General features: G+C 34.2%; 1 protein-coding gene across 8 annotated transcripts in view; it reads right to left on the bottom strand.

Moving 5' to 3' along the window:
- GABPB1 (GA binding protein transcription factor subunit beta 1) overlaps nucleotides 1-17,944 on the bottom strand; it is a 65,414-nt gene that overhangs the window by 5,317 nt on the left and 42,153 nt on the right. For 4 of the 8 annotated variants that reach the window (XM_014852545.3, XM_014852519.3, XM_070501710.1 and 1 more), the window contains exons 6-8: nucleotides 17,590-17,703; nucleotides 8,232-8,417; nucleotides 5,249-5,364 (exon numbers count right to left, since the gene is read on the bottom strand). In XM_014852545.3, the coding sequence (XP_014708031.1) occupies nucleotides 5,249-5,364; nucleotides 8,232-8,417; nucleotides 17,590-17,703 (416 nt within the window). Of the gene's footprint in view, nucleotides 1-5,229; nucleotides 5,365-8,231; nucleotides 8,418-17,589; nucleotides 17,704-17,944 lie in introns of all 8 variants that reach the window. The other 4 variants (XM_070501713.1, XM_014852562.3, XM_014852555.3 and 1 more) reach the window with 2 other exon arrangements.

Below are 17,944 nucleotides of genomic sequence, written 5' to 3'. Positions count from 1 at the left end.
GGAAGAGGGCAATATGAGGGTCTCTCTCACTGCCTCCTTGACCCTCGTCCATTGTGAACACCAAAAGATGCTCTCCCGTTCACTATGCACAGGGTCCACAACGAGGAGCATACACAATACCCCTGCCTTCCTGTGACCCTGCTCCCTTCTCCACACTGGGAATGAAGCTGGATACAAATTTATTTTTCCCCTAGGTCCACTATATGTGGGAGTGATTGATTACACAAGTAGTCTCCAAGTGTTCCAGTTACACAAAATGTTCAAGTAGAAGAAATGTGTCATCTCCAATTTAAGAAATGCCCGAGTCCTACCCTGTGATCCTTATCTTAGCCACTTCTTACCCGTAATCTAGGCAAGATGAGAGAGTAGGAACAAGTCAGAAAGGACATCCAAGAGACGAGCCTCATGTAAGCAATCAACGCAGTGCCCTGGCAGTGAGCTCTGCAGGACTTTGAGCACACAAAGGGCAAGGGTGGTAGACAGGTGCTGCTTCCCCAGGAGCTAGATCTCTCCTCTGGCAGGAGCGCTCCGAGCCATGTGCAAGTGTTGTAAAATTTTACATGGGCTAAGAAATAAGATCCTTTGATAGCCAAAGTTTTGAATATAGATAAAAACTTCCCCTGATTTGGTAGGAAATATTGGAACAGATTAACTCTAAGGTATCTTTAAGTATTAGCTATTTATTAAAATGTAGAAACAGCCAGGGATTCACAATCATTTCAGAAGATGAAAGCAAACTGAGTGAGGTAAACGGTCTAACAGCGAACACAGTCAAATCCGATTTTCCTTATTGCATAGTTTGATTTCATTTAGTAGAATATATCTTAATATAAATGAAAAGATAGCTCTCTTCTGCCTAGTAGGCCAAGTACAAGATTCATTTTACATCACATTTCTTGAGTGAATCTGTAAAATCTGAAAGACAAAGATCATTAGCACTACTCTTTGAATACATTTAATTCTCAAGAGTGAAAACATAGTTAACACTATTAAAGTTTTTTAAAGTGTTTTCATTTTTTACTTCTCAGGAATGTAAGTATTTGGGGACAGAATCTTTTTGCCATCTCACTTTTCAAAGCAAATGAAAATCTCTAAAAAGTGGAAAGTATCACTTATTTTATTCAACAAGGTCCTTTGTTTCCAAATTTATTTGTCAAATGTTTACTGAACATATATTACAGGCAAGACACTTTCTTAATGCAAACGATAATTTGGCTGTTTCACACATGAATAGTGCAGATTGACAGTTAAAATTTATATTTAAATATAAAATGTCAATCCTATGGCTTTGACCTTTTGCAATAAAAAAGTCTGACATTTTTAAATAAACATACTTTAAACTACTAATATGTAATACATAGTACTGAAGCATTTTTTCCTTTAACAGTCTAACACTGAAGAATTCCAAGAAAAAGAAATTCTGATGATAAGATTTGGTAGCAATAAAGAAGATATGTTTATCTTATACTAAACACCAAACCCAGCAATACATTACTATTACATTAGGCAATGGAATAACAGAGCAAGGAAAGACTTGAGTTTGCTTTATTTTCAAACAAGATTCCTGAATTCTGCTTCAGCTAGCTGCAACTCTCTCTTAACTGAAGTATCATTTTTAACATATCATTTTCTAATATTCAAATTTATTTTATTTTAGCTATTATAAAGCAATCATTATAGTGATTTATCTTCTACCATACCTCAATATAAATTTTAGAAGATAATGATAATAGCAACTAACATCTCCTGAACATTTACCATATGGTCAACACTGTACTGTCCTTCAAATACATTCTCATTTAAACCTTACAAACAATCTGATAACGTAAGTGCTATTATTTTCCCCTTTTTATTGATGGGGAAGACAAGCCTTGAAAGTAAATAAATTGACCAAAATCACACAATCAGAAATTTTAAAAACATAATTCAAACCTAAATCTGATTCCAGACCCATATTTTTAACCATTAAATGTTTTTTTAAAAAGAAACTGGGCAGTGTGTGTGAGCTGTTTGTGTGTAAATATCAATTTTCTAACTACCATGGGCCAAATATGATCCCATTGCTATACATAAAATTTTATTGAAATACAGCCATACCCACTCATTTCCAAATTGTCTATGGCTGCTTTCCCACTGTAACAGCAGAACTGAGTAGCAAAACACAGACTATACAGCCCATAAAGCCAAAGATATTTGCTATCTGTCCCTTTACAGAAAAACTTTGCCTACTCCAGCCCTAGAGAAAAAATTTAATCAAAAAGAGATATGACTATAGAAAATTTTAAAACTCTGATAGATCAAAAGGATATCCATTAATAAAAGGAAAACAGAAAAAATTTGAATCAAATCAAATACTGTATAAAGTTTACAGAAACCAATTTTTAAAAGAACATTAAGGATCCCAATCTATCACTGAATAGAAGATACAAATACTTTACTAAAAATAAACAAAACTTGCTAATAAATATATTCATCTCTAACCTCTATGGCAAAAACAAAAACATAAAAGTATTTCCTGAATTCACACAACTAAGTAAGTAATAGAGAAAATCTGTAACTCTTAATGCACTAATTACATTTCCTCCCTACCACATGTACAAAGAACAGTTTTAATTTCAATTCAGAATAGGCTAATGTTGTTTATTTACGGAATAAATCCATAAATTACACACTTCTTCCAAAAATATCTTCAATGCAGCAACATTAAGGGATGATAACAAAATGATGCACAGTATTGCCATTTGGTGTCTTATTTATACCTTCCCTCCAAAAAACAAACTTCTTTCGTTTCCTATATTGCTATAATGCAGATGTAAAAGCCACAACATTTACAATAAATTTTCTACAATTTAAACTAACTTTTCCAGAGATTACTGATAAACCGCTCCAACGTTAGTTGGAAAACTATAAATACAATTCTTAGCACTTTATAGAGGTCACTCTAGTATTGTGGGGACACATACACAGAGAAAACCCAAACATCTTAGATTCTGTATAATGACTTAATTTTTTAATTCCTTTAGAGCACAATTTCTCCAACTCAGCATTAATGTTTTTGGGCCAGATAATTCTTCACTGGGGAGCTGTTCTGTGCATTATAGGATGTTTAGCAGCATCCCCAGCCTCTACCCACTAAACGTCAGTGGCATTCCCCTAGTTATGACAACCCAAAATGTCTCCAGACATTGCCAAATATCCCTTGGGGTCAAAATCACTCCAGTTGAGCAGCACTGCTGCAGACAAACTTTTTCGGTTAATGTCATAGCTGTCACTTACAAAAGAGTATAAAAGTCTGCTCCCAAGACAATTCTATTGGTCATCTAAGAAAATAAGTTCAAAAGAACCACTTTACATACTATACAAGGAACTGATTACCTGGTTTGATGAAAACATTGGAGGTCTTTCTTCATTCTACATCCCCAGCCCATCTCTACCGTTCATATTCACTGAATGCTTCACAGTCTTTCTATAAAAGCTCTAAGAGGTCATGCAACCCTGACTTGAACATTTCCGGTGACAGAGAATAAGATTTCCATTACCAGAAAGCTCTAATTACTAAAAACAAAACAAACAAAAACTACTCTTCTTTATACCAAGCTAAAACTCCATCTCCCTGAAGTTCCATCTCTTTGGTTCTAGGTAATTTATATTCCTCAATTCATACTTTCCTGTTATTTGCAATTATTCTCCCTGGTCTCTGAAAGACTTAAGACAGGAATCAGGCTGAACTTTGAGGAAAACAGCAACTCTCACTGGTTGTTAGGTAAATAAAGGTACAGGCTGTACATTCATTGTTTTAAAAATATAACTTGTTAAGTTTATGTTTAATAAAAATTCAAGTAATTTAAAAATAATGTTTTATTAAATAGTTAAAGCAAAGAACATACATGACAATTTTTTTCATTTTATATGCCAAAAAAAAAGATCGTCTGACATAGAAAACAGTATTAAGAAGATTATTAAATAATAAGTATACTGATAACTGTTCAAGAGAATACACTGTCAGTTTGTGGGCAAGAATGTCAATGTATCAAAGATCACTTTAAATTCTGAAGAAATAAAACAACTCACCTTCAATAATTAAAGTCACAATTTTACCAAACATTCAGGTTAAACCGTGAGTCAGATTTTTTAAATTTAATAATGTATTCTTTGTGATTGTGGCCAAAGATGTACCAATCTTACATTTAAATGAATTTGGGAAAAGATATTTTCTAACTGTCCTTAGTCAGAATTATGTTGTCTTTCACTGACTTTTTTTAAATCCTCTCTTTTCTATGATAACAAAAACCTTAACAAAGAATTCCTAAATATTCACTAACATTTACTATTCACATATATCAGATACTATAAATACGTGTATATGAGTATGCTGACTTTTTCAATTCTCATAAAAACCTCAACATGTGGACATTGTTATCCTAAATTCCGATTTGGGAGAAAACAGAACTGAACTCAGAAAGGCAAGATAATTTTCCTCAAAGCTAACAGGGGCAAGAGGTGCAATTCACATCCAGCTCATTTAATTTCAAGTCCAATGTTCTTCACAATGCAATTGCTCTTTCAAAGTTATTCCAGAATAACTTTATTTTCATTTGATTAAGTTAATATCAAATTCAGGAGACAATTTTATTTACAGTCATGTAAGAAAAAACCTGTGAGATAACTATGGTTTGATTACACTTACAAACTAGTTTGGGAGAGGAAAAAAAAGTAGAATCCTATCAACAGCTAGTCTAAATTAATTTAATTTCCTTATAGGACTTAATAGTGAAATAAGCAGATATCTACAGCTTTTTAAAAAAATAACAGTCAACAAACAACAACCTTCTTGAAGAGGATCCTACAGGCCAAACAGACATTTGCACTTCACTTTTCAAAGAAAAAAATTTTTTTTAGTCATTATATAATGACATTTCTTGTAGTGACTTGTGAGAATGATGTATGTAAGTTTAACAGAAAATAAAGGATGGAGTGCAAGAATCAAAGACATTCCAGTGTTACCATGATGACAGACTTTGTTAAAAACAAATTCTTCACTCATTCATTCATTCATTCAATATTTATTTATTGAGGGCTTGCTATATGTATAAGGCAAAAAATTAGACAAAATAATACTATATACTTTCATTCTGTATCAAAATAACACTGTCAGTAATAAATATAAAAGACAAAAAAAAAAAAGAAAAGCGAAATGAATTTATTTTGGATGACTGCAGCAAAACACACCGGGTAAAAGACTCCTTACTTCTATTTCTGCAGATTCCACCCGGTTTTCAATTATTTCGATACATTGTCTCTTAGCTGGTGGTTCTTCACTTATAACAGTTTCTTCAGCAATGTCTGTTGCTGGTACTGTTAATACTAAAATAAAAAAATGTACACATTACTTCATTATCAGATAGGTTTAGTAGAAATAAAACTATATCTTGACACTGTTGATGCAACTCATCTAAAATAAATATATTCTAAAACAATAATTTCAAAACACTGATTTGCTTTTTATGAGGATGTCCACACTTGTCTTCACCTTCATGCTTTTTTAGTGAAAACTACTTGTTGTTTAAAGTACCTACTTATTTTTAAAAGTTTTATAGATAGATGTTCATCCATATGGCTCAAAACTGAAACAATAAGCATATTTTGAGAGGTTCCACCCCATTCCCGCTAACACAGATTATCACTTTTGCTGGTTTTTTGTGTATTGTTTTTGTGTCACTTTATGTAAAAACATGAATATACATTCTCATTTTTCTCCTTCTTACGCAAAAGGTAGTATACTTTACAAAACATACATTCAAACATACATATAATAGCTACATTGTTCTGAATCTGCTTTTTTCACTCCGTATATCTGGGGCATCTTTCATCAGTAAGTAGACAGCTTCCTTTTGTTTAGCTGCATAATGCTCCACTGTGTGGACACACCGTTATGAATGTTGTTTATAAACTGTGTTGTTCTACTGAGTTGCTGGACTTTGTCTCCATTTTTACTATCTCTTCATAGAAATGTAAATATTTTCTATAGATGGAGGCTGTCCTTGCTCTGCACAACAGTACAGGACCATGAAAACGACTGTCAGCTGAAACAATGCAAAGCAATCTGAATAATCAATGGGGGACATTACAACTGTTCCATGGCCTTTAAAGTTTTCTGTCAAAACATTAAAAACTCTATCACTAGCATTTATAAATATAAACAGAAATGAAAAAATAGTAAAATTAATATTTACTTAGTACGATGTAATTTAAACCAGTAGAAATATTGAGAATTAAAGTGGTTTACTTCTTCTCATTCATATCTTATTATGTTACACTTATAAATTAACTCAAGAAGAACTGAGAACCTTCTATCTGTTTCATTGGACTGTCTCCATAGTCTATATATTCATGTCAGTGACACATTTTTAAATTATGGAGGCTTTCAAAGTTTATTTTAATATCCAGTAGGTTCCTCTCATTGCTCTTCTTTTCCAGAGTTTTCCTTATTCTTCTTCTTCTTCCCTCCTCCTCTCATCAATATAAACTTCAGAATGTGTTTGGCTAATTCCAGAAACAGAATTGTTGGTCTTTGTTACAGGCTGAATTGTGTCCCCCTCAAGATTCAAATGTTTAAGTCCTAACCCCTGGTACCTCAGAATGTGACTGTATTTGGAGATAGAGCTTTTAAATAGGTAAAAGGTAAAATGAGGTCATTCGAGTGGGCCCTAATCAGTATGACTGGTGTCCTTCTAAGAAGAGGAGATTAGGACACAGATAACACACACAGACTGAGGGACAACCATGTGTGGACACACCAAGAAGGCAGCATCTGCCAGCCAAGGAGAGAAGGTTCAGAAGAAATCAAACCTGCTGACCCCTTGATCTTGGACTTCAAACCTCCAGCACTGTGAGAAGTCAAATTTTTGTTGTTTCCGTCACCCAGTCTGTGGTCTTTTGTTATGGCAGCCCTAGCAAACGAATACAGCCTTTTTTTCACACCACATTATGTTTATAAATGAACTCAGGAAGAACTGAGAGCTTTATGACAATGAGTCTTCCCATCCAAAAACATGAGTTTCTTTCCGTTTGTTCATCAAGAGGTTAGTTTGTCTGTATAATGTCAAGTTTTGGAAACAATGTTATAGCTGCTTGATACAAATACTTTGAAAGTTTCCTTCTTTTCTATATAATTAGAATTAGTTCTTTAAAGCTTTGTGAAAGCAGCTGGGCCTGATCCAAACCTTGGACCAGCTATCCACAGAAGATTTCCACAGAACAGGAGAGAAAGCCCTCCCAAGCTTCAGAGGCCAAGGGTTTCCTCCTCTGCTGCTACGACGAGACTCCTTCCTTGAGACCTGCTCTCTGCACTGCCATACCTCCTCCATCACTCTAAACTAAACCCGGTTTAGGAGAACTTCTCCCTCTAGCCCTTCCCTTCCCCAGTTCCTTCACTGGCCGTGAAGAGGCATGATCTCTGTAATCCTACTCATTTTCTAATAGGCTATGTGTGTGCACAATTTTTTTTGGGGGGGGGGGTGGACTGGGTGCAGAGGGATGCTTGCTCAGATGGGAACTTTCTGCACCTTCTCTTTCTGCTTCCTCCAGTACTCATGCACTACTCTATCTCAGCCCTACCTGCAGCACTTCCTACTCAGACTGGGCCCTGCCTTGCTGGGAGGGTATATTTATTGCTGATTTCTGAGCTCAACCCCATTTCTTTTCTTGATGCACCATTGTGGCTTTCCATGAAGGTTCTCTTGCCCTGGCTGTAATGGTCTTAGATGTTTTGGAGCACTTAAAAACATGGAATTTTGGGGTTTTTTCAGCCTTTTAGTTTCACCAAAAATGCAGTTGGGGCTTTTGTTTCAGCCATCTTATTTTATTACTCTCTGGATTTTCAAGAGGGAAAATATGAGGAAATTTTCAACAAAAACTGCTAAAAGTCGTCACCATGTTCCTATTATAAGTCCTAAGTTCAACTTCTTTTTAAGTAGCCTCTTCTTACATGGTATTTTTTAAAAGCCCATGTGATACCTGAATTGCACTAAGTGGCCTACAAAATTATTGTCCAATGCTGACTTTGAATTATTTACCTAAGTTCCTTTTCTAACCAGAATAAGGCAATTAAGTCTATTGTAAAAAGTTACAAAAATATAATTTAAGGCAAAAATAAATGCTTTGAAAAACATATCACAATTTCCAAAGAATTGAGAATAAACACAAACTTTATGTAAATGTCTACTACCAACCTTGTTGTCCATCTGGCATGGTCACAATGATAGGCTGACCTATTCCACTGGTTGGAATGGAGTGCAAATTTCCAAGCTGAATTCCATCTGTAACTATTGTGATGACTTGCTGACCCCCTGAACTAACTACTTGCTGAATTGCACCATCCACAGATTCCGCAGTAACTACTTCCTCCGTAGCCACTACTGGAAAAAAAATATATATACATAAAAATCAGTGAACATATATAAAAGTATGAACAGAAGTTTATTTTTGCTTTGCTACCTTTGCTTTCCCTGCTTCTTTCTTACACAGAAAAGCTTTTACATGGTTTTTAAATTCAGTCTCCAGCAGTGCTGTTCATATCTATGTAAGTAGTTGTGTGTAAGTCCCACAACTTACAATGTGTGTTCCAACTATCTAGGCATGTGTGTGTTTAAACAAACAATTTCTCTTCATTCAGTTACATGAGGTACAAAATTTATAAAATCTCCCAAGGTCACAGATATGATAAAAGTTACACTTGCTTAATAAAATTCCACAATCCCAAAGAGAATTTTGTATGTGGTTATTTTACATTTACACATAAGTCGATATACATTTCTATATCCAATGAAACATGGAAATTTGTATTTTTCAAGTAGACAGAATAAACAGTATACCCTTTTTGGAACGTATGAGCAAGGGTTGCTTTGATAATAAGTGACACACAGATCTGGTACTGTATGACAGTGAATAATCCAATATATTAACATTTACATAAATAAAATCCAAAACTGTGCTCTTAATATTTTATGAGAGGCTCACAGAGGATTCTAGCATTTGAAAACAGCATCCCTGGCCTTGCCTGGGTGAGGAAATCACAGGTTAATACTGCCAAAATCCTTTCCCACAGGCAATTCTATGCCAAAATACTGATCCCAAAAGACATACACAGGAACGTTCACAGCAACTTTGCTCCTAACAGTCAAAAACTTGAAACAAACCAGATATCTATCAAAAGTAGAATGGATAAATAAACTATGGTAGATTCATACACTGGAATACTACACAGCAATTGAAGTGACTAAATGCAAAACATGGATAAATCTGACAAACACCATGCTGAGCGATGCAAATCCGACACAAAATATATACTGTGTAGTTTCCATTTATGAACTGAGCAATGATCATATAAGAGTGATCACTTTGTGCTTATTCGTTAAACTGTATACTTATGATCTACACAATTTTCTGTGTATATGTTACACTTCAATAAAAAAGCATCAAAAGGAATAACAATAGTAATGGATTATAACAAACTAAATTTTAAAAAACCCATTATTCAAAATAATACTTCATGAAAAAGGAGAGAAAGAAGGAAAGAGGAAGGATCTTCTTTATAGAAGAAAGACATTTAATTAACAAAATAAGAAAAATTACCATTGTAACCTCCAATGTAATAATTGATTCAAGCAATGGATGTTAAAACCACTGGGGAAATGTTTAAGGGAAACAAGATATTCAAATGTTTTCAAAGTATCACACCAAAGATTAGTATTAGTTACAAAGGGCAATATGTGCCTATAAAGAACTGGCAGTTTCCACTCTCGCCAAGTGGTCTTCATCAGGATGGCATGACATTATGCGCCTCCTGATGTGATGTAATGGGAGATTACAAATGTCACTTGTGTCTTTCCTGGAAATGTTTGACCTTAATCTAATTATTAAGAAACGAATGTGGGTGATTCTGCAAACAACTGGCTTAGACTCTACAAAGATTTCAATGTCATAAAGACAAGGGAGGCAGTAGGACTGTCCTAGATTGGGGAAGACTAAAGAAATATAATATACGATGTGTGAATTTTGATTGGATCCTGGATGAAAAACAAACATTTATAAAGGACATTTTGGGATAACTGAGGAAACTTGAAGAAGGACCATAAGTCAGATAATGTTACTAAATTAACGTTGATGTTTTTAGGAAACAGAACTGGGAATATGTAGGAGGCTATCCTTGTTCTTGGGTGATACATGCTAAAGTATGTAAGGATGAAATGTCATGATGTCTGCAGCCTACTTTCAGATAACTTGGCAAAATAAAAGTGTGTGTCTGTGTGTATGTGTGTATGTGAACATGCAGGTGTGGCAAGATGTTAACAGCTGGTGAATACAGATGAAAGTTAAGGTATAAAGTTCATCCTCTAATTTTTCTATGGGTTTGAAAACTGTCATGGGGGCTGGCCTGGTGGTGCAGTGGTTAATTTCACACACTCCACTTCAGCAGCCCGGGGTTCACCAGTTCGGATCCCAGGTGTAGACCTATGCACCGCTTATCAAGCCATGCTGTGGCAGGCGTCCCACATATAAAAAAATGGAGGAAGATGGGCACAAATGTTAGCTCAGGGCCAATTTTCCTCAGCAAAAAGAGAAGCACTGGTGGTGGATGTTAGCTCAGGGCTAATCTTCCTCAAAAAAAACAATTTTTTTTAATTAAAAAATTAAAAAAAACTGTCACAAAAAATGTTTTAATATAACCAGTTCTGAGAAAAGAAATGGCATAAAAACTATTTATAAATGATATGGTTTTTTAAGGTATTATTTGACACAACACTTTACAGAAAGTTTAAAGAAATAAAACCATTATCTCCTAAAGTCATGCTACAATTCAGACACATAGTTCCTCTGAAACATGCTAAGTTGCTCCCAACTCCCAGCAGAACATCAGGGACATCAACGACCACAGGATTTACTAAAGACGGAGAGGCCCTAAACATACGAACTCCTTTTTTAAAAAAGGCAAGATAAGTACTGAGACCCTAGTTTTCAAGGATGTACTCATGGCAACAGGCCTGGCTGTAACTGTTACTGTGTTATTTGGTAATCAAGGGTCACAATACAAATCACAGGAGATGATACTCGAAATGCAAACAACCTTTATGTTTTGAGTTCTCTCATTTTTGTTTGTCTTAAACTATAATTAGGTTATATCACCAAGCACTTAAGAAAATTTCAGGATGATAATCATAAAATGAAATGTAAGGCATTAGACAGTAATATATTCAACAGAACTACTAAGGTTTTCAAACACATTAACTATTCCTTTGATTTTTTTAAAAATATCCATATGAAAAAGAAATGTTCACTCTGGTTGAATGCTAACAACAAGTAGTAAGTATTTTAAAGCATAATCATATGAAAGAAATTTCTGAGATCACACAGAATCAAGGCATAACTCAAGAACTTTCATCTTTGCACTATTTGCAATGACTGTCATTAAAATAACAGAGTTCTTGCCTTTCATCTAAAAAGCTTTCTTTCTAAGTGTGCTTTTGTAAGGAATTTAAGAAAAAATTATAAGGAAATCAATTATGTAAGAAGACAAAGTGCCTCACAGAAATCCTAAGAACAACCCAAGAGTGAAATGTTGAAACATGTAAGAATAAAACAGAAAGCCTAAAAACTTTAAAAAGAGTGTTATTTAAAAAATATACTCACATGCACACACACACATACAACACACACACACACACACACACACAACACACACACACACACACACACACACACACACCTCCAAATGTAAAACCCCTGGATAAAAAAATAACTGTAATAAACATTCACTGATCTAATTTAAGTCAAGTTGTAATATACAAACAGCCTAGATAATCCACAGCATCTTTGAAAATATGAGATGTCTTGTTCAGCATGACTTCTGAATTATAATGCCCCAAAATTCAAATAAGACAAGAAAAAAACTCTCTTTAACATGTTCTAAAAGATTAAAATTCTATATATAAATATTTCAACAATAAAATAGAAACTATGCTTATTGAAGAAAAAATAACATTTCAAAGGTATTATACCTGCAATTGAACCTGAAATTAAAAACACAAAAGCAAAAACAAAACAATCTTATGAAGCCCAGTAACTTACCCCTTAAAGCTAATTCACTTGCACTGCTCTATTTTAAGAAAAGATGGGAAAAACAACGTGCAAAGGGGATCTGCTTCAAATTTCATTATTAGGAAAAAGGAGGGAGACAGCCATCACTCACATTACACCTTTGTGAAACCTACCTTATTAACAATTGGCATAAGTTGCTCTAAAGACAAAAAGAAGGGTGGTCATAGATGTCTATTTAATCAAGGAATTATATAGCTGGGCCACAACGAAGAATAAGGCTAAGCAAAGCAAAACCAATATATGACTGCAAGCTAGAGCCATAAAACAGCATTTAGTTTCATGCACAGGAAAACATACTACGAGAACACTTCAAATACAGATGTTTCAGGAAGATGCTTGTTTTTTTTCCAAAATTAGTGAAATGAGAGCATAAGAAAAAAATAATCAAGTATATTTTAATGGAACCTCTACAAATCTTGACAATCAAATGAAATGTTCAATTGTGCCTAAACACATAGAACTTGTACATTATTGTCTGATGTCCAATCTCCTACCTGGCTAGGTAACTACTGTGACAAATGAACTAAAGCAAAAGAACCCAGAGACCAATGAGAAAAAAGGAGCCAAAACTAGACTGCAAATTAGACTAATTTGGTACAAGAAGACAAAATATCAGTCAAAAGAAAGGGCAAAAGAAAAAAAGTCAAAAAGTCAAAAAAAAGTTAAAAGAAAAAAGTTTCTAAAATTATCAAGCGTAATGATGGCAACTTTCAGCAAATACAGTAGTTACTTACTTCACTTAGAGGTAAATTAAAAGATGAAGATACATATTCCCTTAGTTTAACTAGGTAACCACACTTAGTTCCCTGAAACAATTCATTTTTTCTTTTTTTTTTTTTTTTAGAAATAGAGATCGGTAATACCTTCTTTAAATCACAATTTTATCAATGCTCAATATTCAGCACCTGTTAGAGATACAATTTCACAGAAACTCCTATAATCTACAAAAACTTAAAGAGGCACACAAATTAGAGGTAAGTAAACCTTACTAGGTCTATAGACTGTTGGCAGTGAATAATTCGTCAGCTTTGTCTTATTTTTAAAGTACTCAACATGATTAACATTCTTCTCATCTCAATATGAGAAATCTCGCCTTGATAGTCAGTGTCACATTGTTGTTTTAATTATACCTTAATTACCTGAAGCCTGCTCCTTAATTATTCAACTCTTGAAAAGATTAAGTAGCAGGCATCCAGATATATTTAACTACTAAAGCTACTAAGAAAGGCATTCCTCTCTCCCATCTTTCCCTCATTAGAGATTCACCTATGCACTCCATAAAGAGTTGAATAAATATTCCATTACACATAAAAATGAAATAATTAAGAAATATATTTAAAAAAAAAAAAGAAATATATTTTATTCAAGCAAACCTTTCTGTAGTATACTTATAATCTTTAGGTATTTACTATACCCAACTTAGTAATAGTGAGAAACAGACCTTTTAAAATTTAGTCAAATTCTAAAACTTCAGTGTGCCATCAGAATCGTCTTTGGGAGCAGGTTAAAAATAAAGATTTCAGGGTCCCAAACCTACTGAATCAGAACCTACTGGGGTAGAACTAGGCAAAGGTATTGTCAAGAAGGTGATTCTGATTCACACGAAGTGTAAAAACTCTGTTCTTGTTGCCATTATATTAGTTCAAATCAATTGAGAGGAGTTCACATTAGTAGAAAACTTGAATTACAGAAAATTTAAAGGAACACAGCCTTCTAATCATTGGGTACATAAATTAACAAGATAATTCCCAACTATTTTCAAGCAGTTCTACTAGTTTGTTGTAATAATGTAAAAGAGAATGACAATTATTGTATTAATGTTTGAGCTGCCTGTTATTTCCCCTGAATTATTCCACTCCAAAATTCTGAACAGTTTTAAACAAGTATTTTGAAAATTGCGTATGCATACTTTCAGAAGCTGTAAATTTTTTCACTGATTTATTTCCAAAATGAGTAAGTTAATTTCATGTATCAAAAGACAGTTGTGGGAAAAAGAAAAAAAAAAAAAAATGGGGCCAGCACAGTGGCAGAGTGGTTAAGTTCTCACTCTCCGCTTCAGAGGCCCAGGGTTTCACCAGTTTGGATCCTGGGTACGGACACGGCACCGCTCATCAGGCCATGTTGAGGCGGTGTCCCACATGCCACAACTAGACCGGACCCACAACTAAAATATACAACTATGTACTGGGGGGATTTGGGGAGGAAAAGCAGAAAAAAAAGGAAAAAAGATTGGCAACAGTTGTTAGCTCAGGTGCCAATCTTTAAAAAAAAAAGAAAGACAGTTGTATCCTCCCTTAAAAATAAGTACTTGGCATTTTGATTTATGTATCACCTTCTTATGAGTTTGCTGAGTGTGAGTCAGTCTCCTATATCAACTCAGGATATACTAATAAAATATTTCTGAAACCTCAAAGCTGAAAAGCAAATCATGGTCAATGGTCAATGACAGTCTCTGTCTCTTAACTCAGATGACTTCTTGGAGAACAAAATGAGATAATGCACGGAAAGTACTCAGCATGGTAACAAGGACAGGGCAAGAACCCAATAAATACTGACCATTATTTTTCTATAATTCATTATGCCAAATTCAATTTATGGCTAATATCAATTGTTTCACCATCTTTTTTTGGCCTGGCCTGGACCCGGATAGAGCTAATGATTATTTAATACAGCTATGCACATTAGCATAGGCCTATGGGCTCAGGAAGGGAAATCAATAATTCTCAACAAAACCAGTCATTTAATAAAAATGAACATGAGCAACAAACTCTTCAAGGTATAGTAAGATATCAAATTATTTTTCTATACTTCTACTAAAGAGATAAAGAATCACGAAAATTATGCATAGAGATTTTTAAAATGTAATCAAACAAGCTAAATACTTGGAAAAATAAAGGTTTAGGAGGAAATAATAAAACTGGAAATATTTACATGAAAAATACTAGTAAAGAAGCAATTCAGTGAGACATTGGAATCCTCAAACATTGATAATCTGCAGTTATTCTTGCTCGTAACATCAAGAAAAGACAGAGGTATCACTTGGTTTCACAGTGAAAGCATTGTAATAGACTGATTTCCTTTATGAGGTTCTCATTGGACTAACACTAGGATTTGTTTTCTATGTCAAAGACAGCCCTAATGTAATTATGAAGGCGCTATTTAAAGCCATGGCTCCCAAGTGAAATGGCATGGTAACCTAGACCATCAGCAGCACCTTCCCTCTATCTATAGGACCATGTCAGCCAGCCAGACTCCATCTCACATGCGGTCCATCTGCTGCTACATTCTGGCTATTTGGTATCCAAAAGATGTGTTTATTGTACTACCTAGCCAGTAAAAGAAAAGAAAATGAGCAGTACCAATTAGTGTACCAATAGTTCTTATATTTTGGTTCTCAATCATTTCAAAAAGGGCAAAATATGAGCACAATATTTATTTTAACAAATAGCTTCAACAGATACACCTCAGGAGTAAGAGTAGCAATAGTGATGCTTTTGTTTGATATAAGACAAAATTATAATTACACAAATCAAATTATAAACATTCTAGAAGAGACCAGTACACTGATCACCTAAAGAAACTGCATAGAAGAGCTAGTATATCATATGGTCACAAACACACAACTGGGAAATCAGTCAGGCCTTGAGCACGAACCTCCCTTCACCTCTTAACAGCCATGCTACTTTGGGCAAAATTATTTAACCTCCACAAATCCCAGTTTCATCATATATAAAATAGGAGTACTACTTTATTTCCCAGATCCTAAGACGTCCCTGAACAAATATATATAAACATTTCTAAAATCAGGATGAGTCTGACAACTGATGTTAAAAGAAACTGGACAATCAAGAGGCAGAGAAATAATTTGCCTGAGCACGTGCAAAGCATTTGAGAAGATATTTCTTTATTTGATTACACACCTCGGCTGAGTTGTTTACACTGGAGGCAATGTACTCACCTGAACTTTAACTTAATTCAAGCTCTTCAAATATCTTGTAAAAGATTTCACTATGATGTAGCAATGAAGTGAAAAATTGTGCTCACAGAAGATTGTAAGTCACACGCAATAAAAGTCAATTGAAATTACTAATTCTCTCAGACTAGACTGTGCATAACATTTTCAAAGGTAGAAGTTAGAGAAGTTTTCAAGACCAATTCATAGACCCAAACATCTAATGTCAAAAGATCCATCTGATTTCAAGAAAAGTTCTTTAATTTTCAGAGATGTGTACTTTAAAGACAAAAAATTTATAAATGTAACCAAATAGAAACCACCAATAAAATTAATTTTCTTTGATATGCTTATGCAATTGCAAAGTTGCTAAAGAGATCCAGGCATAGGTTATAAAAGCAGCAAGTCAAAATGACGATGCACATTATTGCTAATGGCCAAAAGTGATTCAGAAAAATCTTAAGACTCCCAAATATAAAGGCTTAGATTCAAACACTGATTATGATGCTGAAGAAGCTGGAGAATGGATAAATCTTTATTACCAGTAGTTAGTAAAGAAAGGGAAACAGAGAGAGAGAGAAAGAGAGAGGCAGGTCTTTCAATCAGCAGTAACTTAAACAGTCGTATCCAGTAACATCTACTTTCAAACTTTTTGGTGAGGATTAAATGACATCATAAGTAAAACTTTTACCACAGTGCATAGCACAAACAGCAAGCATTCAATGAATTGTTGTTGTTATTATTATCGATCACACTTTGAAAAATCACATTTAAATAATGAATGATCGAATTTTTACTTTTATTAGCATTGGTCCAAATTTAATGGCTTAAACTACTGTTAGAAGAATATTTTTATGGACTTTAATTTCCTAATTGAAAAAATATTTACTTACAGAATAATTACAGCAAGAACTATTTTGGTTAAGTATATACAGGTAACCTTATCTAACCAGCTATTGATACTGTTTGTCATCATTTAACATCAGGTCATCCTTTAATGGTGGTGTTGGTATGCTATTTCTTAGTTCTGTCAGCCATTAAGATTTTATGTCATTCTAATAGAACTGACAAAAATTAAGTGTTATGAAAAAGACAGCAAGTTCATATATTTATCTACTTTATACAGAAAGTCACAGACAAGTAAAACAAATGCCAAACTGGGTACACAGACATGTTTTCTGTGAACCACACAGTCTGTTTTTTATTTTAATTAAACTTAATTTTAATTGATAGCCAAGATTTAATATTCTTTTAAGATCCAGATTTTGTGCTTCCCATGAAAAAACAGAATCTGGCAACATTGAGCATGTGACTTTACTCAGCCAGAGCTGAGCAGCAGACGCCCTGCCCTGCCCTGCCCCACTTCCTGCAGATGGCCGTAATCTCGACCCTGCCCGCTGAGGCTTTAGATTACCTTCCTGGCCTTCGTAACTATTTCTATCCCCAACTTTTAACGTACACATCTGACTTGTTTTTCTAACCTGGAGTTTCTGAAGAATTGGACAATGGAGCAGATGCTTCAGCTAAGGCAGCTAATGTAGCTAATACTGATGTAGAGGAGTTTCCAAACTGAACAGCAGATACACCCGTTTCATCTATGAGAAAAGAGAAAATAGACTTGAATTTTTAAGAAGCTTAATCTAACGAATTTTCTGTTATTCTATTTTACCTTATCCAACCATTAAATAAAGCTCGGATAATATTAGTTTCGTGAAAAACAAGCTTGGATACCAGTAGTTATTGAAACATAATATTGCAATATGTTTTGCAATATCAGCTTTCTTTAAATTATTTTGTCTCAAAATTTTTTTCTGCCAATTATACCAAAGAAAACCA

Source organism: Equus asinus, chromosome 2 (genome assembly GCF_041296235.1).
Source record: "Equus asinus isolate D_3611 breed Donkey chromosome 2, EquAss-T2T_v2, whole genome shotgun sequence".
In the NCBI taxonomy this organism is placed as follows: domain Eukaryota; kingdom Metazoa; phylum Chordata; class Mammalia; order Perissodactyla; family Equidae; genus Equus; species Equus asinus.
The sequence above is the reverse complement of the archived record's forward strand: the minus strand, read 5'-3'. Positions and strand labels throughout refer to the sequence as shown.